Genomic DNA, 27,548 nt, shown 5'->3' with positions numbered 1-27,548 from the left:
TAATATTTAATATCAAAATGCCCATCACAGAGGGGTGGGTGATACAGCATACACAGAGCCAGACATACAAAGTACCCACAGCTCTAAGTGTCTCTAGTGCGATATACAAGGACCCATTTTGGCACCCAGAATGGATAGCTATGGTACTTGCAGACCCATTCCAGTCTCCGGAATGGATGGGTAAGGTACTTGTAGACCCATTCCAGCACCCAAAATGGATAGTTATGGTACTTGCAGACCCATTCCAGCACCCAAAATGGATAGTTATGGTACTTGCAGACCCATTCCAGCACCCAGAATGGATAATTATGGTACTTGCAGACCCATTCCAGCACCCAAAATGGATAGTTATGGTACTTGCAGACCCATTCCAGCACCCAAAATGGATAGTTATGGTACTTGCAGACCCATTCCAGCACCCAAAATGGATAGTTATGGTACTTGCAGACCCATTCCAGCCTCCGGAATGGATGGGTAAGGTACTTGTAGACCCATTCCGGCACCCAAAATGGATAGTTATGGTACTTGCAGACCCATTCCGGCACCCAGAATGGATAGCTATGGTACTTTCAGGCCCATTCTGGCACCCGGAATGGATATCTATGGTACTTGCAGACCCATTCCAGCCTCCGGAATGGATGGGTAAGGTACTTGTAGACCCATTCCGGCACCCAAAATGGATAGTTATGGTACTTGCAGACCCATTCCGGCACCCAGAATGGATAGCTATGGTACTTTCAGGCCCATTCTGGCACCCGGAATGGATATCTATGGTACTTGCAGACCCATTCCAGCCTCCGGAATGGATGGGTAAGGTACTTGTAGACCCATTCCGGCACCTAAAATGGATAGTTATGGTACTTGCAGACCCATTACAGCACCGAGAATGGATAGTTATGGTACTTGCAGACCCATTCCGGCAACCAGAATGGATAGCTATGGCACTTGCAGACCCATTTTGGCACCCGGAATGGATATTTATGGTACTTGCAGACCCATTCCAGCCTCCGGAATGGATATCTATGGTACTTGTAGACCCATTCCAGCACCCAAAATGGATCGTTATGGTACTTGCAGACCCATTCCAGCACCCAGAATGGATAGTTATGGTACTTGCGAGCCCATTCCAGCACCCAGAATGGATAGTTATGGTACTTGTAGACCCATTCCAGCACCCAGAATGGATGGGTAAGGTGCTCGCAGATCCATTCCGGCACCTAGAATGGATAGGTAAGGTACTTGCAGACCCATTCCGGCACCCAGAATGGATGGGTAAGGTACTTGCAGACCCATTCCAGCACCCGGAATGTATAGTTATGGCACTTGCAGACCCATTCCGACACCCAGAATGGATGGGTAAGGTACTTGCAGACCCATTCCGGCACCCGGAATGTATAGTTATGGTACTTGCAGGCCCATTCTGGCACCCAGAATGGATGGGTAAGGTACTCGCAAACCCATTCCGGTACCCAGAATGTATGGGTAAGGTACTTGAATACCCATTCCGGCACCCAGAATGGATAGTTATGGTACTTGCAGGCCCATTCTGGCACCCGGAATGTATAGTTATGGTACTTGCAGACCCATTCCGGCACCCAGAATGGATGGGTAAGGTACTTGCAGACCCATTCCAGCACCCGGAATGTATAGTTATGGCACTTGCAGACCCATTCCGACACCCAGAATGGATGGGTAAGGTACTTGCAGACCCATTCCGGCACCCGGAATGTATAGTTATGGTACTTGCAGGCCCATTCTGGCACCCAGAATGGATGGGTAAGGTACTCGCAAACCCATTCCGGTACCCAGAATGTATGGGTAAGGTACTTGAATACCCATTCCGGCACCCAGAATGGATAGCTATGGTACTCGCAGACCCATTCCCGCACCCGGAATGTATAGTTATGGTACTTGCAGACCCATTCCGGCACCCAGAATGGATGGGTAAGGCACTTGCAGACCCATTCCGGCACCCAGAATGGATAGTTATGGTACTTGCAGACCCATTCCAGCACCCAGAATGGATGGGTAAGGTACTTGTAGACCCATTCCAGCACCCAAAATGGATAGTTATGGTACTTGGAGACCCATTCCGGCACCCGGAATGGATGAGTAAGGTACTTGCAGACCCATTCCAGCACCCAGAATGGATAGTTATGGTACTTGCAGACCCATTCCAGCACCCAGAATGGATAGTTATGGTACTTGCAGACCCATTCCGGCACCCGGAATGGATGGGTAAGGTACTTGCAGACCCATTCCGGCACCCAGAATGGATGGGTAAGGTACTTGCAGACCCATTCCGGCACCCAGAATGGATGGGTAAGGTACTTACCCATTCCGGCACCCAGAATGGATGGGTAAGGTACTAGCAGACCCATTCCAGCACCCAAAATGGATAGCTATGGTACTTGCAGGCCCATTCTGGCACCCAGTATGGATAGGTAAGGTACTCGCAGACCCATTCCAGCACCCAGAATATATGGGTAAGGTACTCGCAGACCCATTACGGCATCCAGAATGGATAGTTATGGTACTTGCAGGCCCATTCTGGCACCCAGAATGGATGGGTAAGGTACTTGCAGACCAATTCAGGTACCCAGAATGTATGGCTACGGTGCTCGCAGAGTCATTCCAGCACCCAAAATAGATGGGTAAGGTAGCTACGCTATACAGAAATATATATATATATATATATATATATATATATATATATATATATATATATATATAGAATAGTTTTTCCACCTTACAGAGAACATATCTGGGTAGCAGAACCAAATGCACTTAACAGGGACGGAAATCAAACTTTACTCAAGACACCATGCAGCAGAGGGCACTGCAGGGAGCTAAATCATTCCGGCCATTCCGGTTTTCACCCATTCCCTGGACAGTGTTCCAAGGAGGAGTGTCTCTTTAAACAGGGCTCTAGGCTAGGGCATGCAGACAGAGTGGTTCTAATGTAAGGTGCATTTATTGGTGCAGAAGAATGTTACAGACAAGTAGCACTGCCTGCCTCACACGGGTGAAAGGCTTTTGTCTGCAGCACTGTTCTAATCTATACATCATTATGAGCTAGTAGTGAAAGGAAACCGCAGGCTCTGCAACATTTCTCACGAGAGACACACCTCCTGATGTCTGGTTCCTCCCAGGAAGCTGTGACAGGCTTTTCTCAGCAGCTATCCATCCGAGGACTGTGTATGTGTTTCATTATTACAGTCAATACAGCTGCCATTCCGGCAGAGGCTAAGCATGTCCTATATAAATCCACCCCCACGTCCTCGCTGATAGAGCCGCACTGACAGCCGCACACCTTCCAGGCTCAGGGAATCACAGCCGCACGTTGGAATAAAAAGCCAGGTGGAGATCGAGGGGCTCACACAGCATAATACCACAGACAAGGAAATATGGCGAGCGACTCCCCAGCTCGCAGCCTGGATGAAATAGACCTTTCTGCGCTGAGGGTAAGGGATGCACAGCTCCAGCACCAGGCACTGACTGGGGAGCAGGTTGATGTGCTTGAGTCTCTCACTCTCCCATTTCTCAGTTGTGGATGTGTGTGAGCCATCTGTATTAATACCATGTTATCTCTCCATCATTCTCGAACAATTCACTACTTGTTCTGCCAGTGGAATGCATGCACAATATACATGTACATACGTGTAGTGTATGATTACATAGTAGTTATATATCGTACTATGCACTAATCCTATATCTGATTACTTCTAATATTAATGCAATTTCCCTTATTCGATCAAAATATACAGCAATAATAACATTTAATCAACATGTATGTCTTATATTTGCAATATAATTATCATCTATCTTTGTACCAAAGGGTAGCTGTAAGCTTAATTATTTCCTGGCAGATTACATGCAGAATTATGAGATACTTGTAATGAGATGATATATAATTTTATATCTTATTTTTGACTGGTGTCTGGTAGATGTATGAATGCTAGTTAAATGCTTCTCTGCCATGGCCCTTCCTTTCTATGTCCCTATAGGTGAGGCAGTATGCATGTTATCTGTGTCTGCAGTCTGAAGCCACACCACGGTCTCTCAGCTGCTAGGTTCCCTTTGTATGGCAGCAGTGTATTAGAACTCCTGAGATTTGCACGTTTGCGATTACATTTTAACTGGCCTGATGTTGGGAGCAAACACTAAATTGTAATGGTTGCTCTTTTATCATTTAATGCATCTCAGATTTTGGTGTGACAGTTCACTTCTACTATGGAGAGAATGCACATTGCATGAGCAGGGCTCACCTGCCTTGGAGTCTGAGACAATATGCTTCATGGCATAGTAACCAGGCATTTATGTCCTGTCTTGGGGTCAGAGGGCTGCTGTGATAATAGGCTATTACCATGTGATTTTTGCCATTTTTGTCCTTTCTATACAACCAAGCACGTTGATGCTAAACCCAGCCTTTCCTCTTCCCAGCTAGCATTTCCTACAGCATGCCATCCATTATTGTAAGTGGCTGCCATGTTCATTTTTATTTAACGTGCATATGATCTGGGAATGTTTGCATGAAGAGTACTCTGTATTGTATAGATGCTGCTGACAGTGGTCAATTTATTACCAAGTGTCTAACCCCTCCATGCATTCCTGAAATGACCTATGCTAATAAAATTGCAGCAGTGTCTTACATGTCATGCTCACATGGTCTTTAAGAAAAGAGCCTCTTTGTATGTCTTAATATGTCAGATTGTTCCACAGTCAGTGAGATTAATCATGGACAAGGCTGGTCAGATTGCTTGAATGAGTCCTATCTGCTCCTTTGTACAGACTCTGGCTATCTTGGCCAAGAGACTTTTAACATAAATATATAAATCTAACACTTCTGGAACCATGTTATAAATGTACATAAAAAATTATTGATATCAGCATGGTTCTTTTGTTGAACAATTGGAATTAACATGTCCTTGGCATATTTGCTAAAATCTCTGCACTCTGAAATAAAGGACATTACCTGATATGACGTTGGTGATGGATGGTTGCAGCCTACGCTCATGTTTGCTCTTTAGGACTTAAAAGAATTATGAGGACTGTAGAAGGTCAGAAACTATAGTGATGCATTGATGGCTTCTAGTTATTTCACACTGTCTGAATCGGGATCAATAGTATATTTGCTGCCTGAGCTGAAAATAAAGAAGTGCTTAGAGTTTTCCTATATTGTCATTCATTAGTCTTACCCCCACCTCACTGGTTTGCCTTGAGGTTTATATGCAGGTCAGATGTAAAGAGCAGGAATAACCTTGGGCCGTGGTACCTGTCCGAGCAGAATATTTAGAAGGCCGTGCTTCATACTCTTTATTTCCACCGGGCCTGTCATCTATCTGATCTATAGTCACCCAGGGGCGCAAGAATGTGTGTTAAATTAAAGCTTACTATCTATAAATGAGTGTGAATCACCAGGTTAATGTGTGTTGTCCTGTGTTTATATGTATTGTATATATTATTGCTACATTTCCTGCTTTACGTAGTTTGTAAATAAGATGGCTTTTATTTTAGGAATATTGTGTAAAACAAGCAGGTGAAATGTGTAAATACTGTACATCTAGGCTGTATTGTGCAGCTTATTATTGCAAGTCAATAATTTTAGACTTTCAGCACTACACTTAATATACCATCTCTCTCTTTGCAGTGGTTATACCTACTGTTGTACAGCTATGTCACTGATCCTTATGTAGTACCACAGCAGTTGACGTAATCAGGAGCTTGGAAGCTTTTCCTTTTGTACTGTTTCCATACATTAGGGCAGTGGCAGGCTCGGTGCTCCCATTAGGCAACGTTAGGCAGTTGCCTAGTGCGCCGGGCTCTGGTGGGCGCCACAGAAGTAAAATGCAGATACTATTGTACTTTAATACTGTGCGGCGACCGCTGAGCATACCTTTCACGGCCGCCGCACAGCTTCAGATATATCCACAGGGAGGAGGGAGGGGCCATGGATCGCGACCGCCGCCCTCCCCTCCAACAGCTGATGGGGCACACCGGCCCTCTGACTCCTCTCCCCGACTCCCCCTCCCCTCACTGACTGTTGGGCGTGACATCATCATCACGGCCCGACAGTGTCAGTGAGGGACGAGACCCAGCAGCGAGGAGCATCTTTATGAAGTCACCTTTAAGGTAAGGAAAGAGAGGGGAGGGGAACATATAGACCCGGGGGCGGGGGGCGCATTGAGACCCAGGGGGCGGGGCAGTGTGCCGGGGGGGTTGAAATTGTGCCTCGGGCGCCGAGGACTCTAGCACCGGCCCTGGGCAGTGGTAGATAATGTTTCAGGAGACTTGCGTGTGGCCTCCCCAGATGAGCAACATTTTATGCCTTATCCCATACAGTTGTGCCTCACCTCTCAGGGGAAGGCTGTTGCTGTTTGGCCTGGGTGGCTTGTAGTACAATTGGAGCATAAATAAGTGAACCATGGTAGAACAGGCTCTTATGGGAAGAAATGCAGGGTTAGGAACTCGTGACGAGCCAGGAGCTATATCCTCCTCTTGTTTAGAACCATTTCTTCTTATGGTGACATCTGTATGACGGCCATTGACTGGTTCCCATACTTGTCTTTTCATGAAATTACTTTAGTAAACTCTACCGTTCAGTCCTCCAAACATACAAGGATCAGTTAATAGAGGCTGTGAACACTTATTTCCTCATAATGCAACTTTAGTAAAGAGAACTGGAGGTCGGTCATCTGATATGATTCTCGCCTCTCTGTCTCTCCTAGTGGAGATAAGGTGAGTTGATTGGAAGGGATAACTAAGCAAAGAAGGGGAGAATAAGCCTTTGGCATAGGTGCTGTATTATGCTGTCTGTGTTGGGTGGAGACGAGGTTTTAAAAAAATAAATAAAAAAAAATAATGATTTCAATCCATATATCTCCTTCCAAGGATTCTCACATTCTTCTCTTCTGCACCTTCCAACTTCATTATAGTATGTAAACCTTCACACAGAGTGCTAGCATTCCAATGTTCTATTACATAGTCCACTATATTTTGAAGTAACCCTGTCTCATGACCTTAACTGCATTTTCTTACAAGTGATGAAGTCTTTCAAAATGGCTACCATGCCTAAGCGAGATTTTTGACTACTATCAAATCTAATGCAATTAACATGACGAATATGCTTATTCAGGGTAAGATCTCCCTTTAAAACTGAAAAGTGTAAGGGCCTGAGTAATTTAGGAAAGTAAGGCAAAAAAGGAGAAAATATTTTCTGGGATAAACCATGTTACAGTGCAAGGGGTGTAAATTAGTTTATTATTTTGCACATAAGTTAAATACTGGCTGTGTTTTTTTTTTTTTTTCATGTACCACACAAATACATGATGGCTTTATTTTTACACTGAAATTTAAAGCGGATCTAGGACATGCCCTATCCGAACTATAAATCTGTCCCTACATTTTAAATTTACCTTCCCTCCAATGCAACATGGTATTTACTCCTTTTTATGCTTTGCTCTCCTTAATGACTCAGGCCCTAAATGTTTCTTTTAGATGCCTTTCCTGGGCATTGTTTATCACATAACAGACGCAGCTCGAAAGCTGCTGAATTTGCGCATTGGTTATTTGGGGGACATAGCACCTAAACCTATAAAAACAAATTGTATAAAGGAAAGCCTTTTACATGAGTTCCAGATATATCTTGGCAACATCCTTTACCCACGTGGAAAATGCTTAACTTCCTATACACACGGCCTTGTGTTGATGCAAGATGCTGGTTGGGGATTTGGTAATAACAGTCAGTGGGAGTGGTGCACTTTATTTAAAACCCAAAGAGGACAACCCCCCCCCCCCCCCCAAAAAAAAAAAACCCAAACAAAAAAAACAGCTAACTTGTCAGCCTCTTCTGTGATGTTGTGTAAGTGACCAGTCCTTACACCTCCACTCATTTATTTGAGGTCAGCATCTAATGTCAGTATAACACAAGTCCATTCTGGTGTACAGTAACTGATACTAGAACCTAGACAACGCTAATACCTTAGTATATAGTGCCTTTCCTACTATTGGTACAAAAATTGTATTTTTGGCAAAAGTGCATAAAATATTGTATGGGTGTTAGGGCTACGAATATTAGATAAGCTTTTAGAACCAGGCTAATAAAGATCTTCACCTTTAGCAGCCGCCTTTCCCATAGAACTCATGTTTGGGCAATCGGCGTTCAAGCCAAAGGTCACCATAGGAATCGGATCAAATGCAGAGTATCCACAGGATGGAAAAGGACAGAGGTGGTCAGTATTGTGCAAGACACAACACTATAACCGTCAGGGAGGCTAAGCCCCGCCTGCCTTAAATACATGAAGTGGCCAATGAGAAGTTAGGGGCTCAGATGGTACTAATTGCCCCTCCAGAATATGCCTAATTGAACTGGTTTGCGCCTGGCTGCCCCAGATGCCAGGACGCGGCGCTGATTGCAAAGGCATCTCGGACGTTGCCTTGGTGACAATTTAGGCAGTAATACCGGAAGTGACGTCCTGGCTGTTATCATAACAGCCACGACACAGGTTAGAGCGGGCCGCTGGCAACAATGGGTGTGCTCATGGCAGTAGCAGAATTCTATGTTCGTGCAATATAGCTGTTGAAGAGGAAGGTGGATAGTGCCAGGATGATGGCTGGAAATGGTACAGATGGCTTTGGTATAGGACAAATTCCTAGAACAGGGCTGGAGACTGGCACTCTAAAAAAAAATAAAAAAAAAAATCTTATGGACAAGCAACAAACCAGAATCTCTGGAACCTTATTGGAATGTAGAAATACTGTAATCGAGAAATGTCTGGCAAGCCAGGGGCTAGGGTCAGAATACCTAGGATAGCAGGAACTGGCTAGACCCAGACCAAGGACACAGTGATCTTGTAAACACTACCAGGATGTACAGTGAGTAGGGGGTTATTTATATATTGTTATGGGTATGGTATGCTTTAGGCCAGGAGTTCACAGCCGATGTTCGGGGACAAAATAAATTTACCAGCCTTCCTGACAAACAGACCCTTGAGCTGCGACTGTCCTTCTGTGAAGTACCAGAGTGCTGGTAACATGACTGCGGGCTGCTTACTATTACCCCTGGTGCCAACCAAGAACTGTTGGTTGGCAGCACAGTATAAGATGCAAGCAGACCATACCTCACTCCTTTCACCAGAACTTGCAGCCCTCTATTCACCAGTTACCAGCTAGTAGAGCCATGTTTCAATCTTGCTATGAACCAAGCGGTGTTCCAAGCAGGGAAGACACTACACACTATGAGCCTGCAGTTTCATGCTTCTTACTCTCTGAAGAATGAGCACAGAATTGCTGCATTGCTCCTTACTATAAGGATGGCCTATCTTGCCTCCCTTATGTCCACAACCAATACTGTGGATTGTGTAACATCAGAGTTGCATTACTGTGATTTGGTAAAATTGTGGTGATGATATTTATGGCCCTTTAGTTCAACCTACTAACCTCAATTAGAGTTGCAGCATTTTGGACAAATATTAAAAGCGCTCAATTAGAAAGTCTCTTGAATTGAACTTCATAATATTTGAGCAGTGAGCACTCTTTACAAGGTATAAGCTGTGCTCCTTTCTAGCTGTGGTATAAATCGGGCATTATCGCTTCTGGTGCTTGAAAATCATTAACGTGAAAAGCGCTTGTGCGCCACTACACTTAAGGGCATATGGAGTAGCCTTGGGGTGGTTTGTGTAAGGTTCAGCTGGGTATTTACTTCCTAGATCATGGTGTTGCCCTCACACTGATCTATGTTGTGCACCACTGCTGTAGACAGATGAACGGGAGGCAGATATCAATCAGATCCTTATTACCTCCTTAGTACAGCAACTTAGGAGCACAAAAATGAGAGTTCTGGATTTGACTCTTATTGGTTTCTAACCATTTAATTAAAATACCTAAAATTGTTCTATATAACCTCTTGTTACAGTGCATGAAATACTCTATTAAGCAAAACCGTTTTGCATATGACTAAGTTTGGTTCCCTACAGAATGTGGCAATACAGATTTGTTCTACATATAGATCCAAGATCTACAAACACAATGGTACTCTGTGTGAGCGCGGCAAGTGGGCGCATCTTTCCTAATAAACCATGATGGACGACATTCACAAACCTAAGTTATTAAAATACAGTTTCCTACATTATAATATATACTATGTACTTATTTTTCCATCTTAAATCTGTCGCTATCAAAATTTTTTTTTTTTTTTTTTAAAATGCTATTTATTGAAAGCATTGTGACCATTATATAACGTGTTACAATTGTATAAAAGGAGTAACCAGACATAATTGTGCAGACAATCCAGTTTGTAACCGAAAACAAATTATGTGAAAATAAAATGATGCCGATTTTATCAGAGAAACTTAGAAGGGGTGACAAAAGATTGATTTAAGAGGAGGTTAAAGGGAAAGGAGGCGGAAATCTCATGGATGAGGGCTAAAAATAGGAGTCCTTAGAATTTAGAGGTGACTGTTTTGCTCAAAACAAGACAATGACCAATTACTGGATTAGAGATTAAGCAAAGGTTGACCATGAAAGGAGGTGCAAGAAGCCCATATTTTGGGTAAAAATGCAGAGGAGAATGCTTTTTATGTGTCCCATTTGATAGTAGGGGTGTGCACCGGCCACTTTTAGTGTTTTGGGTTCTGATTAGCTTGAGGTTTTGGTTCTGATTTAGGGTTTTGGGTTCTGATTTTTTTTTTTTAAGTGCTTTAAACCAGTGGTTTTTTTTTTTTAGTTTTTTTCCACTCCTCCGCTATTATTAACCTCAATAACAATCATTTCCACTAATTTCCAGTCTATTCTGAACACCTCACAATATTGTTTTTAGGCCAAAAGGTTGCACCAAGGTAGCTGGATGTCTAAGCTAAGAGACACAAGTGGGCGGCACAAACACGTGGCCCATCTAGTAGTGGCACTGCAGTGGCAGACAGGATGGCAGTTTGAAAAACTTGGCCACAAAGAGCACATAATGGCAAAAAAAGAGTTACAAGATGGAATTGTCCTTGGGCCCTCCCACCCACCCTTATGTTGTTGAAATAGGACATACGCACTTTAACAAACCAATCATTTAAGCGACAGGGCCTACCAAACTACTGTAGCTGAAATGATTGGTTTGTTTGGGCCCCCACACCAAAAAAGCAATTCATCTCTCCCTGTACAAACTAAACTGGCTCTACTGAGGCAAGATGTCGTCCTCATCCTCATCCTCTGATTCCTCGCCCCCTTCAGTGTGTACTTCCTCATCCTCACACATTATCAATTCGTCCCCGCTGGACTCCACAACCACAGGTCCCTCTGTAGTCTCTGGAGGCCAGTGCTGGTCTTGATTGAAGAATTGATAATTCATTTTTATGAACATCTTCTCAACGTTTTGAGGAAGCAACCTCCTTCGCCGCTCACTGACCAGGTTCCCCGCTGCTCTAAAAACTCTTTTTGAGTACACACTGGAGGGGGGACTACTCAGGTAAAATAGAGCCAGTTTGTACAGGGGCTTCCAAACTGCCTTTTTTTCCTGCCAGTAAAAGTAAGGACTGTCTGACATGTCTACTTGGATGGTGTCAGCAAAATAATCCTCCACCATTTTTTTAATGGTGACAGCATCCAATGCAGCGACAGTAGACATGTCAGCAATGGTTGGCAGGTCCTTCAGTCCGGACCAGATGTTCTCAGCATCCCCGCCAGTGGGTCCTTTAGGAAATCTCAGCTGTTTCCTCGCAGCCACAGGTGTGGAAGAAAATGTAGGAGGAGCTGTTGGCATGTCACGGTCCTCTTCAAAGGACAATCTCCTGACCAGCAGGTCTTTGCACCGCTGTAGACTTGTGAGACACAACATACGCTTTAAACTGAGGATCGAGCACGGTGTCCAGAATGTATTCCTCTGACTTTAAAAGACTGACCACCCTCGGATCCTGGCAAAGCTTACGAAGGGCTTCATCCACAAGAGCTACATGCTTTGTGGAATCGCAATGCTTTACCAGCTCCTCCCTCACTTTCTCCAGCTGCTTCTGCAACAGCCTGATCGGCGGAATCACCTGACTCAAGCTGGCAGTGTCGGAACTGACTTCTCGTGTGGCAAGTTCAAACGGCTGGAGAACCTTGCACAACACGGAAATTAGTCTCCACTGCGTTTGACTCAGGCGCATCCCCACTCCTTTGCCTATGTCGTAGGTGGCTGTGTAGGCTTGAATGGCCTTTTGCTGCTCCTCCATCCTCTGCAGCATATAGAGGGTGGAGTTCCAGCGCGTCACAACCTCTTGTTTGAGGTAATTGTAGGGCAGGTTGAGGCTTTTTTGATGTTGCTCGAGTCTGCGGTAGGCAGTGGCAGAATGCCGAAAGTGTCCAGCAATTTTGCGGGCCACCGCAAGCATATCCTGCACACCCCTGTCACTCTTCAGGTAATGCTGCACCACCAAATTTATTGTGTGGGCAAAACATGGGACGTGCTGGAAATTGCCCATATGTAATACCCGCACAATGTTACTGGCGTTGTCTGACACCACAAATCCCCAGGAGAGTGTAAGTGGGGTAAGCCACTGCGAGATTATTTCCCTCAGTTTCTCTAAGAGGATGGCAGCGTTGTGCCTCTTACTAAAACCGGTGATACACAACGTTGCCTGCCAAGGAACGAGCAGGTGTTTTGGAGATGATGCTGCTCTTGCTGTGGAAGGCGATGCATCTACCCAGTGGGCTGTCACAGTGATATAGTCCTTAGTTTGCCCTGAACCACTTGTCCACATGTCCGTGGTTAAGTGGACATTGGGTACAACCGCATTTTTCAGAGCACTGAGGACACTTTTTCGTACTTCTCTGTACATCCCGGGTATTGCCTGCCTAGTGAAGTGGAATCTCGACGGGATTTGGTACCGGGGACACAATACCTCCATCAACCGTCTAAATCCCACTCCACTGATGGCGGACACCGGACGCACGTCTAATACCAACATAGCTGTTAAGGCTGCAGTTTTCCGCTTTGCCATAGGATGACTACTGTCGTACTCCGTGCTCATGGCAAACGACTGTTGTACAGTCAATTGTTTGGTGAAAGACGTAGCGGTCTTACGACTTCACCTCTGGGAAGATGACCAACTACCAGCGGCAGTAGTAGGCGTAGTGCTGCAGGATCCTCCGGAACAATCCCGGATTGAAGAGGACTCAGTCATGCCGGTGACAAGGCCTGCAGGACTTTCTCTGATCGAGATCGTGGAGGAAATTGACGAGGAGGGTGTTGCTGGTGTGGATACTATAGGACCAAGGGATTTAGGTGTCCTGGACTGCGGACGGTCCTAGCCACAGTTCCTGAACTAACCACTGAATTATGAAGGTTCTTCAGGTGACGTATAAGGGAGGATGTCCCTAGGTGGCCAAGATCCTTACCCCTGCTTATTTGAGCTTTACATAAGGTACATATAACCATACATTTGTTGTCCGGATTGGGATAGAAATAATTCCAGACCGAAGAGGTGGATTTCTTGGTCTTCTGCCCAGGCATGACGATGGGCTTTTTCATCCCATGGACAACAACTGTTTCCCCCCCTGGTGCCTCTTTTAAGATTACCACATCAGCAACCTCCTCGTCAAGTTCCTCCTCAGCGCCAGCTACATCCATATCCTCCTCCCGGTGTACAACATTGACACCTTCATTAGCCAAATCTGTAACTAGACTGTGGGTGATTCTTCCAGCATATGCAGAGGGCGTGCTGCAAGTGGTGGAAGAAGCCACCTCTTCCCGTACAGTGATGGGAAGGTCAGGCTTCGCAACCACCAACACCCTTGGAGTCGCCTTGGGGATTTGTGATGCTATCTCTTTAGAAGGCAGAGTTCTTTGCTGTGTTGTTGATGACAGCTTAACTCTCTTACATTTTTTAGAGGGGTGGGGAGGAGGAGGGCTTAGATCCTTGGGTAAAGCTGAACCACTATTCATGAACACGGGCCTGGGCCTAAGCCGTTCCTTGCCACTCCGTGTCGTAAATAGCAAATTTACGTTTCTCTTCAGATGATTTTAATTTTCCTTTTTTTGCTAATTTTAGTGAACTTTGGCTTTTTGGATTTTACATGCCCTCTACTAGGAGATTGGGCATCGGCCTTGGCAGATGACGTTGATGGCATTTCATCGTCTATGTCATGACTAGTGGCAGCAGCTTCAGCATTAGGAGGAAGTGGTTCTTGATCTTTCCCTACTTTATCCTCCAATTTTTGGTACTCCATTATAGTTGAATCTCTGGTACTAATATTTCTGGACTGCAGAAACAGTGAACGTATTTATATATTGCAGTAGAATTTTTTTTATACTTTTTTTTTTTTTTTTTTTTTTTTTAATATTTTTAAATAATTTTAAAATAACAATGGACTTAGCAGGACACAGCACCACTGGACTCAGCAGGACCGAGCACAGGACACAGCACCACTGGACCGAGCACAGGACACAGCACCACTGGACTCAGCAGGACCGAGCACAGGACACAGCACCACTGGACCGAGCACAGGACACAGCACCACTGGACTCAGCAGGACCGAGCACAGGACACAGCACCACTGGACTCAGCAGGACCGAGCACAGGACAAAGCACCACTGGACTCAGCAGGACCGAGCACTGGACAAAGCACCACTGGACTCAGCAGGACCGAGCACTGGACAAAGTAACCACTGGACTCAGCAGGACAAAGTAACCACTGGATTCGGCAGGACCGAGCACTGGACAAAGCACCACTGGACTCAGCAGGACAGAGCACAGGACAAAGCACCACTGGACTCAGCAGGACAGAGCACAGGACAAAGTACCACTGGATTCGGCAGGACAGAGTGACAGGACACAGACAGCACCACTAAAAAATCCAACCTCCCTCTTCCCTGATCTGAGCCTGACTGAAGATGGCGGCGGCAAGCGGGAAATTTATACAATCTGAGTTTCGCGAGAATCTGACGGCGGGATTTGGAGTCTCAGCTTTGCTTTCACTGATTCTCCCCGCCGGAAATACCCGAACAGTGCGCGGATCGCCGTCGGGTCCGCACTGTTTGGGTGGGCTCGGATTTGATAGGGGTACCACACTTGCATGCAGACCAAGATAATGGTTTATGGGTATGGAGTATTTTCTATGAGGCTGCTATTTGACATGTCACATCACTCAGGATGTGTCGCAGTAGTTTAAGGGAGCGTTTGGGAAAGTCTGGGACAGGTAGAGAGTGCAGGATATGCTTGGGGTCATGTGGGATCGGCAAACTGATGATGCCTGAGGCTAGGGAAACCACTTCTTTCCAGAACGGCTGCAGTTTGGGGCAGCTCTACCATATGCATAGAAAAGACCCTGGTTGACCTTAATTCCTCCAACAGGCATCAAGGTAGATGATGCGGAGCCTGGTTGGGACGTAATACCAACGGTAGAGCCATTTGAAGGCATTCTCCTTATCAAATTAATTTAAAAGCTCTAGTACACATGTATTTTTGATCTGGTAATAGCAATGACATGAGTAATCTCTATATGCTTTGTACAAGTGTGTATTTAGTGGAGAATAAAATTTATTTGAAAACCTGGTAACTCAGTAGTTTTGACCAAGATTTATGAATTCCTGGGTAATTATCTGTAATGACTGCACAAACGGCTTAAAAATAATAAATTGGGATATTTACTTGAAGAATCATAAGAACATCATCTAATGTTGCAGGAGTTGACAAAATTAAATTTTCTCTGAAAGGAAAACTAGAAAGCTTAGCACCAGCCTAGCCATTTGTTTTCATTATTGAGCTACAGTGAGACATTGCAATAAACCCTTAGCAGTCGTGAGTAACACAGAATGCCTCTCAAACATGTGATGGCAAATCTGAATAGGCAAATAATTCTATATTGCATATCTGTATAAGCAACAATATTTGTACTTTTTTGTTTTTAATTTTTTAGATATAACTTTTTTTTTTTACTGGTGATCAAACGAAACAAGTTATTGGTGAAGAAAGTACTGTATAATTGTATCACTAGTCACTTGGTGACTGTAAAAATATTTATAAGAACACAAAGTACTTGTCCTGTAACAAATTTAATCTTCGAAAAGAGCCTTCAATTTGAGATAGTTGTGCAGACTATATTGGAAGCATGAGACTCTTTGAAATATTTTTATTTCTAAGGGAGTGACGGTAACTATCTGCGTCTTTAGTTTGTGGGCTGGTTTTGGTTGTTTTTTGCGTGGGGGGTTGATTATTCACTCTGTTTTAATTACATTTTGAAAATTATTTTTATGCTATCCATTTGTTTCCTAAATATTTTAGTGTTTCTATAGTTGCTGATTATTCATAGTATGTACTCCTAATATAAAAATAAAGAGATAGAAAAATGACTAAAGGACCACTGTATTATGACTTCTACTAGCCACAATATCTATTCATGTATACAAAGAGTACTCCAATAGCACAAATATCCAGGCACCTAATATCAAACTACTTTATATGATAAATCTCTTCCTCTCAACTAGAGGATTGAGTTCTCCAACCTTGTCTCTATACTTATAATGGGGCACATTTTGTTATTAACCTTTAGTTCTTCCATTGTGGGAATGTCCATTTCTAGGTAATACAAACACACAAATTACTTAATTACCAAACTATAGTTTAGGGGGAAAAATAACCTGGCATTAATGAGGGAGTGGTCCTAAACTTGAAACAGGTTGGCCTATGTAGTAACATTTTGACTGTTATCATTACACACACTTTTTTTTTTACAATATTTTCTTTTTAAAGAAAGAGAAACAAAATACAAGGGCAACATGTTGGAAACTGTCAGCATAAATAGTACAAGACAGGGAGACCTAACCCCCCAAACAAAATACAATAAGGTTCTGATGATACTAAGGGCTAGATTTACTAAGCTGCGGATTTGAAAAAGTGGGGATGTTGCCTATTGCAACCAATCAGATTCTAGCTGTCATTTTGTAGAAGGTACTAAATAAATGAAAGCTAGAATCTGATTGGTTGCTATAGGCAACATCCCCACTTTTTCAAACCCGCTTAGTAAATCTAGCCCTAAGAGTAGATAAAGACTTAAAGGAAAAAGTAAGACAAGTCTCCTCAAAAGTCATAAAAATGTATACTCCTTGTTAGCTGAAGAGTTTTATAGAATATAAACCTAACAAAACTATAACGTGGAAGAAGGAAAAACGTAAAAGGAGAAGGGAGGGTCTTCTTCTTTAGTGGGGATGGTTATGTTGGTTAAACTGTATCGAAGTGGAGTTCAGCCATAAAGGGTTTTCAGAATTTGTATCACTGCAATTATTTGGATAAGGCAGCATATTTCTCAAGCTGGGTGAACCACTCTTTAGTGTTTGAGGAGAGGGGGGGATCTCCAGTGTACTGGAATCGCTGCCTTTGCAACACTATTTAAATGTTTTGATTAGAAATTCTGTATTTTGTATCAGGAGGCCAGTAAGTTAGTCGCTTTTCATTTCTTTTGATACGGTGATAACACCATTCCAAAATGGCCGGAGTTTTTGTTGTTCCTCCAACTTGTATCTGGATAACTTGGTTACATTTCCAGAATGTGTTAGTACCCTAGCACCCCAGCCAAAATGTACCACTCATCTTCTGTCTTGATAGGACGTTATATTGGGTCTCCATTACAGATATGCTCAGTGAGCTTGCCTTGGTTATCAGAAAAATATTGTTTTCCTGAAGTAAGTCACCAAGGTCTCCCTCCTAATCCTTTGTGAATGTTGGTAATGTTCTGAAACTATCCTCTATTAAAAGCTTATATATACATGTGATAGGGAACTTCAATTTGCTCTACACATATACTATCTGCCTCTTTGTGGATCTCTTTTACATTTAGACAATGTTTTAACTGTAGAAAATGGTGAAGTTCTGAACTAGGTAGATTCCATTTAGCTTAGATGTTCTCGAAGGCATGCACACCAGACAAGACCACCAGCTGGTAAACACAGGTGACCCCTGCCCACGACCACAGCTTAAACTCTGCTTCCTGGGCTCCTAAAGGGAAGGAATGGTGAGCAAGGGTCAGAGGAGAGACTGCAGAGAATATATATTTATGTTGTCTACATTTGACCCAGCATGCCAATGTAGAGCTAAGTATTGGATGTTTTATTCTTGGCAGACTGGAAAGCCAGGGTAATACAGTAGTGTGGTATTTTTATAAGGGGCCATTCCTCTATTGCCACCCACTGCTTGTCCTACCGTGCCCTTGTCCATTCTGTTATCCTACCAAACATGCTGTCATCATAGCATACATGCCCACTCTCCCAGAATGTCTGTGAGACTCCCGGGAGAGCAGGCAACTCTCCTGCATCCTGTCCCCTTTGTGAAGTTTACAGAAGGGGAGTCTCCATTACACAATTCACGTTGAATTTGTGCGGGGGGCAAGAGAAAATGATGCCTTTGCATCGGGGGGCAAGGTTAAAATGACACAATTCACCCCACCCCCTTCCATCCTCACGTTTCACCTCCTCTCAGATATCTCCTGGAGGGTAGGTATAAAAAGTTGGCAAGTATGCATCATAGTATGTTTGTTTCAAAATGGGGAGTTGAAGAGAACCAAGCTGCCTATGTCTGACTAGAGCGTCATGCTTGAAGCAAGGTTTTCTCCACCTTAAGCAAAGTCTCTTAATAAAGTGGTGTAAACCCCTTACAGGAGATATGTATAGGAAGCGTCCGTAAAAGGTGCAAAATAAGTGGGAGCATATTCATTTTAGCGATAATGGCCTTTTCAATTCAAGGACAGTTCTTATTTTTCTGCTTTGTTTTCTCATATTTTATTAAATAGACGCCGACTTTCATCCTATAAGAACTGGGACATGTAAAAACTAAAGCATGTTTTAACCCTTGGACTACTTATGGGGAAGTAGTGTGGTTAAGCATGACAGTTGGGGAGTTCTACACATTTTTGGAACTTGATAGCAATATTTGGAATAGAAATTGCAAGGTTGATGATCGTCTGCAAAAAGTGCTGATCTGTAGATGGTGTTACGAACTTAGATGCCTGAGACTTTAGCTTTCGTCCTTCTGGATCTTGGCAAAGCCTCCATGCACAGCACAAATATAAATGGTGAAAGTGGGCACCCTTGTCTCGTACCATTGATGATTGTCACTGAGTCAGAGAGGTCCCCATTTATTTTGATCTTGGCTGTCTGTCTTTTTTCGGATGGGAGGTTCTTAATTGCTGCTAAATAGGTCCATGGATGCTTTAACACTTGTTTATCTGCTTCTGATAGAGTAAGAAAAACAATAGTCTTTAAGTAGGAGGCAATATTCTCCTGCTTCTGTGTTATGTTTTCCTAAGGAATTCCTTGAGGTGTAGATAAAAGATGCTGGGGAGGAACCCACTGGATCATGTTAAAACTGAGCCCCTGATAAGTAATCCATGGGGATCGGGTTTAACTTGGGATATTCAATCTATTCTATTAATACATTTTGTATATAATTATCCTTTAAAAGTATACACCTACTGAGCTTCCTTGTATCTAATATTTTCCATCCCTCACTTACTTTATCTGCAGTAAGCTGTGATAAATTACTAACTTGATTTGAAAGGTATTCTGGAAAGATACACTAATAAATTTTGCATTGCTTCAATATGAAAATAGATGCGTAAAACAATTGCAGACACTTGTGAGTGTTGAGTGAAGAGGGTGTTGGGAGATCGTGAATTTGAAAAACAGAACAAGTCCATCAAGTGCAGCCTTATATATTGTAGCTGTGATAGTAGAGCATTCCACAGCTGTTGCTATCTTTGCCAGTAGCCCATTGCCAAATTGCATCTCAGGGGCCTCAAAGTTTGTGAAAAAAAAAAAAAAAAGAAAATGTACTTTCTTCAGCTCCTTTTACAAAATAAATCCATCCGCAAAAATATACCTTTTTTTTTTTTTTTTTTTCTCTAAATTCTAACATTTACGGGGGTATTCAATTGTTCCTCCGGGCGCCGCCGGAACGAGCGCGTTAAAACTATTACCGTTTATACGGTAAACTTGTGCGTAAAAACCGTTAATACGGTAGTTTACTCGCTGAATTTCATCTCGCAGCTCAGGGAGCTGCGAGATGAAATTCAGCGAGTAATTACCGTATAAACGGTAATAGTTTTGACGCGCTCGTTCCGGCGGCGCCTGGAGGAACAATTGAATACCTCCCTTATAGTCAAATATGTGCAGACTACTCTTCCTGGAGGGTTGAGCTGAATTTGTGAGCCAAAATAAAAATATCTGTTTGTACAAAGTGTTTGTGTAGGTCGTCTTTATTTGCTAGGATATGCAAGGCCTTTAACTATGGCGCTTCTGTCACCTTTCCTAAGAAACCCATTCTGTTTGTAATTAACATGGGGTATTTATTAAACAAAAAACAATGCGCCCCCCCCCCCCCCCCAAATAAAAAAAATGGAGGAAATAAAAAAAATCCAGTGTACTGTAAACCACTTGGGACACACTCTTAAAGTCCTAGATATGACCAAGGGACACAAACCCTTATGTGACGTGTCTAGCATAATGTATATAAATGTTTATCAGACTCATTTTATGTCAGACATAACCTATGTGAGTGATTAGTTGGCAGAAAAGTTGAGAAACTATTGCATAACAATAGAACTTTTATACTTGTGTACATATGGGAATCCTCATCACTGGCTCCTGGGGCATACAGATTTCAGCTGCTGACTCAATAACATATGTTACAGGCACAGCACTTATTCAGGGTAATTAGGCAATTTTAATAAAAGTGTGGCTGGATAGTCTAGGACTCTCATTCTCTTAAAGCAACTTCAAGTCCAATTAAGTATATCTTGAATTCTGTAATACATATGAAAATATTGCGCTTAGCAACTAGCAAAGGATTTCTACCTATTAATATTTATTTTGTGGACAGTGAAATGCAAGCGTTGTATCCTTTTGTTTGTGGAACTTAAATAAACAATTTGTTTTTTTCATTTTTATCTCTTAAGAGATGTCTGCATAAAAAAAAGAATGTGAAATGGCTTTATCTAGCTTCACCTATCGCTGCTGGTAGAGGCTACTATACGGAGTGCATTTATTAATGCTTCTGTTTGATAATCACCTTATATCTTTGAAAACACGTCTGTCAGTCTTTATGTCAACACAGCAATTTCAACCTTCAAACTATTGACATGAGTGCGTCAGTCCCAATAGTAGGGGAGTGTTGTGACAGAGTAATTGGGAGGTGTGTTCTCCAAATCTATCCCCCCAACATGAGGCCGTTAAGTAAGAGAGCAAGTATGTGTTTTTATCAAGATTGTTATATACTGTGGGACTTTAGTGTGGGCTTGTAAGGAAGAGGTGGCATTGAAGTCATCTTGGAATGTCTACTGGCATTTATTTAATATAGTTGGCATACATCAAGCCTGTGCGCAGTGTCATTCTAAATAATAATGGCCTCACAGCATGCAGAAATTATAGTAAGAAATATAACCGTATTCGGATAACTTGGCTTAATTACTTTTCTTAGTGATGACAATTCCTATGTTTGCTCATAACTTTTACTGAGAGAGACTCAAAACTTTTCTGTTATATACCAAGATGATAAAATGCATTGTTTAATGTAAATCTCATTGCAGCTATAAATGCTAGGAAAAGGAGTAGTGATTAGGGTGACCCTATAAACAATGCTTTGTATTGCCACCCCCAGTTTCATGCACTTTACTAGTGGGTACACATGTCATTAATGCCAGTGGTTGAGGTCCTAGTAGTATTGTGCCCTCATGGAATCTCATACAGGCTAAAAGGCTGAGGCTTAGTTGCTGTGACACGACTACCGCTTCTCCTGTGTGTGCATCAACCAATCCACACTGGGGCTCCATTGTTTCTGTAGTACGGGAGCCAACAAATTCCATTTATCTATTTTTTAAACCACTGTAAAATGGCTGCAGAAGGGGTGAGAGCAGAAGGGTCAACATATATTTAAATCCGAAGTCTGCCATTTGATCACAATTTTTTTAAAATATTAATGTGTCTCAAAATGTGTTGCACCACATGGCACATGTGCAGCCTAGTGCCCCTCATTTAAACCAAACAAATGGGACTCGGAACAACTCGCAGTTTCTCTCCGGAGACATCTGACCTCTCCCCAGACAATGAGAGTGATTGCACATTCTATCATCATTTTAACAGGTACCCCACAGGTGCAACTCCTGATCAGTCTGCTTAGATACTGGCAGACCAGAAGACCCGGCCTTCTCTCCCACCCCCACCTAGCTGACAGCTCCTGATCTTGGTAGAATGGAAGTAGCCTCCCTCCGCAGCAGGTGACCACCTCAGCACAATGCAGGGAAGTCACGCAGCATAAATTATGCCCAACGTTCGTCCTACTTAGCATCGGGCCCTTAATGTTTCTTTAGGGCTTGTTCACACAAATGCATGGGGGTGGGGTAAAATGCATGAAAAATAAAGTGTATTTTAATTGTGTTCATGCACTTTTGATACATTACACTTTTTAGCAGAACAATCTATTATACAGGTAGAGCACGTTGGCATGTGAGAAGCGGGCTGTGCCACTTTCTAAAATATTGACACAGTGTTAAAATTTGTACGCAGTAGTGAGACTGAACATGTAAGACACAATTTGTCTTGTTTTTAAAATGGTGTCCAGGAGCTCCTTCTCATCACATAAAGAAATCCACAAATGCAATACAAATACTGTGCATAATCAGTTCATCAATACAGGTTTTAGAGAGTCTTAAACTTTGCTGAATCAAATTGGACAGAGCTCCCTTGGCTTTATAGTTTGATTATAGCACTGTGGCACAATGCTTAGTATCGCTGACTCACAGTGCTGAGGTCATGAGTTAGGGCTCTGGTCAGAAACTATGTGGTGTTTGTATGTTCTCCTAGTGTTTGTGTGTGATTTACTCCAGGTCCTCCAGTTTCCTCCCACAGTTCAAGAAACATCATTAGGTTAATTGACTTCTGTCAAAAATGGTGTGAGTGGCAGGTACTGATGTGAATGACTACATATTTATTACAGCACTTTTTAATATGATTGGTGCTCTATGCATAAAGGGTAATAATTAAAATAAACAAATACTCTGTAGTAACAACAATACATTAACAGCAGACACTAGGTTTAGTTCAGTGCCAGGCATCTGCTGCAAAAGCTAATAAAATCATTGGATGCATAAATAGACAAGATTTAATGTTGTATAAGTAATTGGTTAGACTGCAACTTGAATATAACTTCTGTTTTAGGTACTTGTCTATAAGAAAGAGTAGAAATTATAAATGGTTCAAAGTCTGGCATCCCTATTAAACTAGGAAATAGAAAAATATAATGAACGACTAGACTTATTTGACTGCTTTAGGAAAAATGTGGCTCATTAGTGACATAATTATGTACAAATATATTAAAACTTCTTCCTCTGAACTGTGAATAGATAAGAGAGCAGACATCCTTTGGGACTGGAGGAAAGACCTTTTCACCTTTATCTATATACTAACATTTTCAAATTCATTGTATTCTTCAACATGCTACTGTAATGGAACACAACACAAGTTTAAACTGTTTCTAGTTTCTGCTCCATGGCCATATGTTCTACCCAGTGGATATAAAGCCTAAGAGTAGTCGGTTATGGAATGGGGGTGGTGATGGCAATTGTAACAATTTAGATTTCAAAACTGACTGGATGCCTTTCATATAGGAAATGGCTATAATTAGTAAATAATTACATACTTGGAGTATTTGATCCAGGGAATATGGCGCATGCTGTACGAATATCCAGAAATAGTTTTTTGGGCTCAGGAAATACCCCCCTTCCCCCATGTTGGACTGTATTGGCAGTTGGCCCACTGAGTTTTGTTTGTCTTCCTCTGGATCAACTAATACATTATAGGAGGTTTGGTTTGAATAGCTCTTGGGGGCATTTCTGTCCCTTCCCAACCTCACTAATGATGTCGTGTATTTCCATGAATTCTGTCAACTGTGGGCATCTGGAATCTGAATTTGACAAAAATGAACATTGCAATTTCTAGCAGCATGTGGGATAATGTGGTGAATCGGTGCTATAAAGCAGAATGTCAGTATACTAACCAGTGAGTTTATTACAAGGTGTGATTATTGGTAAGATATAAGTGGCTAGGGGGATCATTAATCCTAGTGGTAAGATATAAGTGGCTAGGGGGATCATTAATCCTAGTGGTCAAAGCGCCAAAATATATAAACAATTAAAGAATTTTGTGTAAGTCACATGTGAACGTAGCTCAGCACACAGTGCAGCAAGAATACCACATATTGCAATTTGTGTACATGATGCTTATACTCATAGTTACATCATGGCCGTATAAATCAATGATGCTTTTGCCAACCTGCGGTTTACATGCATCATGGGCTGAGTTGATATGGAAATGGCTGCATAGAGAATTTGCTGTTTAGTGCAACCCTACACAATATTTGCTTAACAGTTAATTATTTAAAACTAATTTCCACATTGATCAGCTTAGTGAACTGTGTTGTAAGTTTAGTATGTGCTCAAAACAGCAAAACCACCCACAGCACCTCTTAGTTGATTTGTTCAAATGTTTGAACCGGTGCGTCTCCTCCTAAAACCCAGCCACATTCCACCACCTACAAGGGGCTGCGATATCTTTTTTTAGTTCTTGATGTCTTGCAGTTTCTTCAGCTTAGTTTTACATAACACTGACATTTATGTTCTGGAAGAGCATTATAATACTTCCATATCAAGCTCTTAAAGGAGTTGTATAAAGAAAATGATGATTTCAACTACAGTGAATGCACAGCGTGATTTTAATACTGCGTTTAACAGCAAGCAATGGAAATTGTGATAATTTTGAATGTATGTTTTGTAAGTGCTCTGTGGGTGGGAGAAGTCCATTTGTTTTCATTGTTTAACACCTGCTATGAAACGTCATTTGCTATCTGCTCCCACTCGTTTTCTGAGTGGAGCTTTATTTCTGCCAGCCAGATTGTAAGCTTTCAGTCAGTGATTCATTTGAGCATATATACAATGTTGGCCTCTAGAATTAAATTGACCATTTCCTCCCAAAATGCTTCAGATATCTGGGCAGAGAGGGTCTTTGCTGGGAGACGACACAAGCTGGACTGTGGAATGCAGTATGATGACGGCTGTAATTGACTGGGCAAACCATCATTTAACCATTTATAACCGGTTGATGCCAAATTTTGGCATGTTAGCACTCGACTTCAGAAGAAAAGAGGATGCTTAATATTTCCGCTGTCCAAGTTGAGAAATATTGAGCATAGATCTTATATATGCACATTATTGGGCTACATCCCATTAAACAAATCTCATCCCATCTCTTCTCTGTGCTGTCATGTTACCTTCTTCCATCTGCTAGCTTACTGTGTGATGTGCTGCTTGTCTCCATCCCCCGACACATCATAATACGGTACCTGCCGAAGGCAGCTCACCTCTCATTATTCAATTGCACAAATAGACTGATAATGGCCTCTCACATGATCGGCACAATCTGCTGCTGTGATCATTCCGAATTGATTGGCTACATTTTTTTTTTCTATCCCGGCCCAACTTCAAAGCAGGGCAGTGTCGGACTGGGACATGAAGGGCCCACCACGGGATGTCATGGTAGGGGCCCACCAGAGGGGGTGTGGCCAGTCACCTGAGTCTGTGACTAGAGGGGACATGGTCAGCCCACTGAGGACATGGCTAATGCCATATTGTAGAATATAATAATGCAGTGTATGCAAAAAGTGCACAGACTAGACCCCAACCTCTAGATTGGTACAAAGTGAAACAGTCACCCAAAATCAGGGCTGTCCCACCAGAATCGGAACAGTTGGCAGCTATCCTGCTCTCTCCTACATTTTCTTTCAGCTTCACTTCCTGGTGTTTTAAGCTTGTCTCGATCCTGGAATGTTGGACTCCTGTTTGGGAGGAAAAAAGGATAGGTGCAAGAATATGAAAAGGTGAGCCATGGGTGAACCCCTCCAGTCCCAACCAGCCCTGATGTTAAATTAATAGCAACACACAGACTAATGTGGATTGTTATAACATTGTCAGGAAAATCTCTTGGATGAGATAAAGAAATTCTGCTGAAGAAAAAGAAAACCATGCCACTGTAAGAACGGTGAGCTCTGGAAGCAGACTTCATAAAACCATTACAGACACTAGTTAAAGTCCTACAATTAAACTATGTTCATATGTTAATCATTTGATTTTTTTCATTAGACCAATTCCAAAGGAAATAGAGTCCCCTTTCTTAAGACTTAAAAAAACAATAAGTAGTAGTATTTTAGATAAATGGAAAGTTGAATAGAATGAAAGGAGTGATCCTAACGTGGTAATATGATGGACTTTGTAGTGATGTTTTTACACCTCCCACTATGCAGATTTCCAGTCAGACCCGCATATAATCAGACATTTACACATATGCACAAAGAGAAAGTGCAGACATGCAGAGACTATCTCAGAAAAAAAATAACTCACAAAAAGTGATGAGCAGTGTTTTATTGTAATGTATAACTTAACAGTAAAAAAATAAATCAAGGGTTAGTGTTAAGTAAATATAAATTTACTGACTTTAAAAAAAAAAAAAAAAAAAAGCTGAAAGTAACTGCAGGAGTTACCGACTATCCTTAATTTCAAAGGATTTTAAATATTTATCCCTGGAAATATCCCTGTGTCAGGAATAGCTCCCTATGGCTCCTCCCTGATTTAATATCTTATCCTATATTCACACCATCAAATAATATACCATCTCTATTTTGTCAGGAAACCTCTCCTGACTACCTTTACCTGGCACTAAGCGCACCTGTGACTGGAAAGTGTTTACTGTATGAGGTTACTCACAATTCCAGCAATCAGTCTCTTTTTTTTTTTTTTTTTTTTTACCTATCTCCCAGGTTATATACCTGCTGAATCACCCCCAACCAGCGCTCACACCCCCACATGTTTTCCACCACCTATTGAATAAGGGCAGTAGGACCCCAATATACTGTCATACAATGAGCACTTCTTTTTACTTACAGCTAGCAGACACACACCAGCAATTAAAAGGTTAACACTTAGCCCCTCAAGGCTCTATGATGCAAATGTACATGCAGGCACACATTCGGCTTGGTATACAAATGTTTTCACAGTTCACACCTCGGCAATGAAAGGTTTAGTCAAGCAATCTATCTCTTCTCTTCATTTAAAGCAATAAGGACATCCCTAGTATATTTTTAGATTTAATATATAAAAAGTACAATGTTTACAGGTTAATAAAAAAATAATAATAAACAATTGACATAACATATACAAGAAAAACAGTTTAAAATAAAAGGATTAAATTCAGAGTATAACTTACATATAAGTAGTAAATACTGAGTCAAGGGAAATTGGCTTGAAGATGGACAGTTTGTCAATGATTTATTGATTTCTCAAAAGACTAGAAAGCTGAGACCAGTTGCAAAAAATTGTCAGACACCTTTACACTTTACCCCACCTCCAGGGGTTGGGGTCTGTGACACTGTGTACAATCACCATTTGCATGTTACCTGATTTACTACCCAATTCTACTATGTGACCTAACTTACCTGTGGTATATCCCAGTGACAGAACTCCCCCATCAATAAATTGGTCATAATCTCCCA

General features: G+C 42.2%; 1 protein-coding gene across 12 annotated transcripts in view; it reads left to right on the top strand.

The window, feature by feature from the left end:
• Positions 1 to 3,157: 3,157 nt before the first annotated feature.
• Positions 3,158 to 27,548, top strand: part of TNIK (TRAF2 and NCK interacting kinase) — a 261,739-nt gene continuing 237,348 nt past the window's right edge. For 3 of the 12 annotated variants that reach the window (XM_075202119.1, XM_075202123.1, XM_075202118.1), the window contains exon 1: positions 3,158 to 3,464. In XM_075202119.1, coding sequence (XP_075058220.1) covers positions 3,408 to 3,464 — 57 coding nt within the window. In that variant the 5' untranslated portion in view covers positions 3,158 to 3,407. The remainder of the gene's footprint in view (positions 3,465 to 27,548) is intronic. The other 9 variants (XM_075202121.1, XM_075202122.1, XM_075202120.1 and 6 more) reach the window with 4 other exon arrangements.

This window comes from Mixophyes fleayi, chromosome 3 (assembly GCF_038048845.1).
Source record: "Mixophyes fleayi isolate aMixFle1 chromosome 3, aMixFle1.hap1, whole genome shotgun sequence".
Classification (NCBI taxonomy): Eukaryota; Metazoa; Chordata; class Amphibia; order Anura; family Limnodynastidae; genus Mixophyes; species Mixophyes fleayi.
Note: the sequence above shows the minus strand (reverse complement) of the source record. Positions and strands in the feature narration are given on the sequence as shown.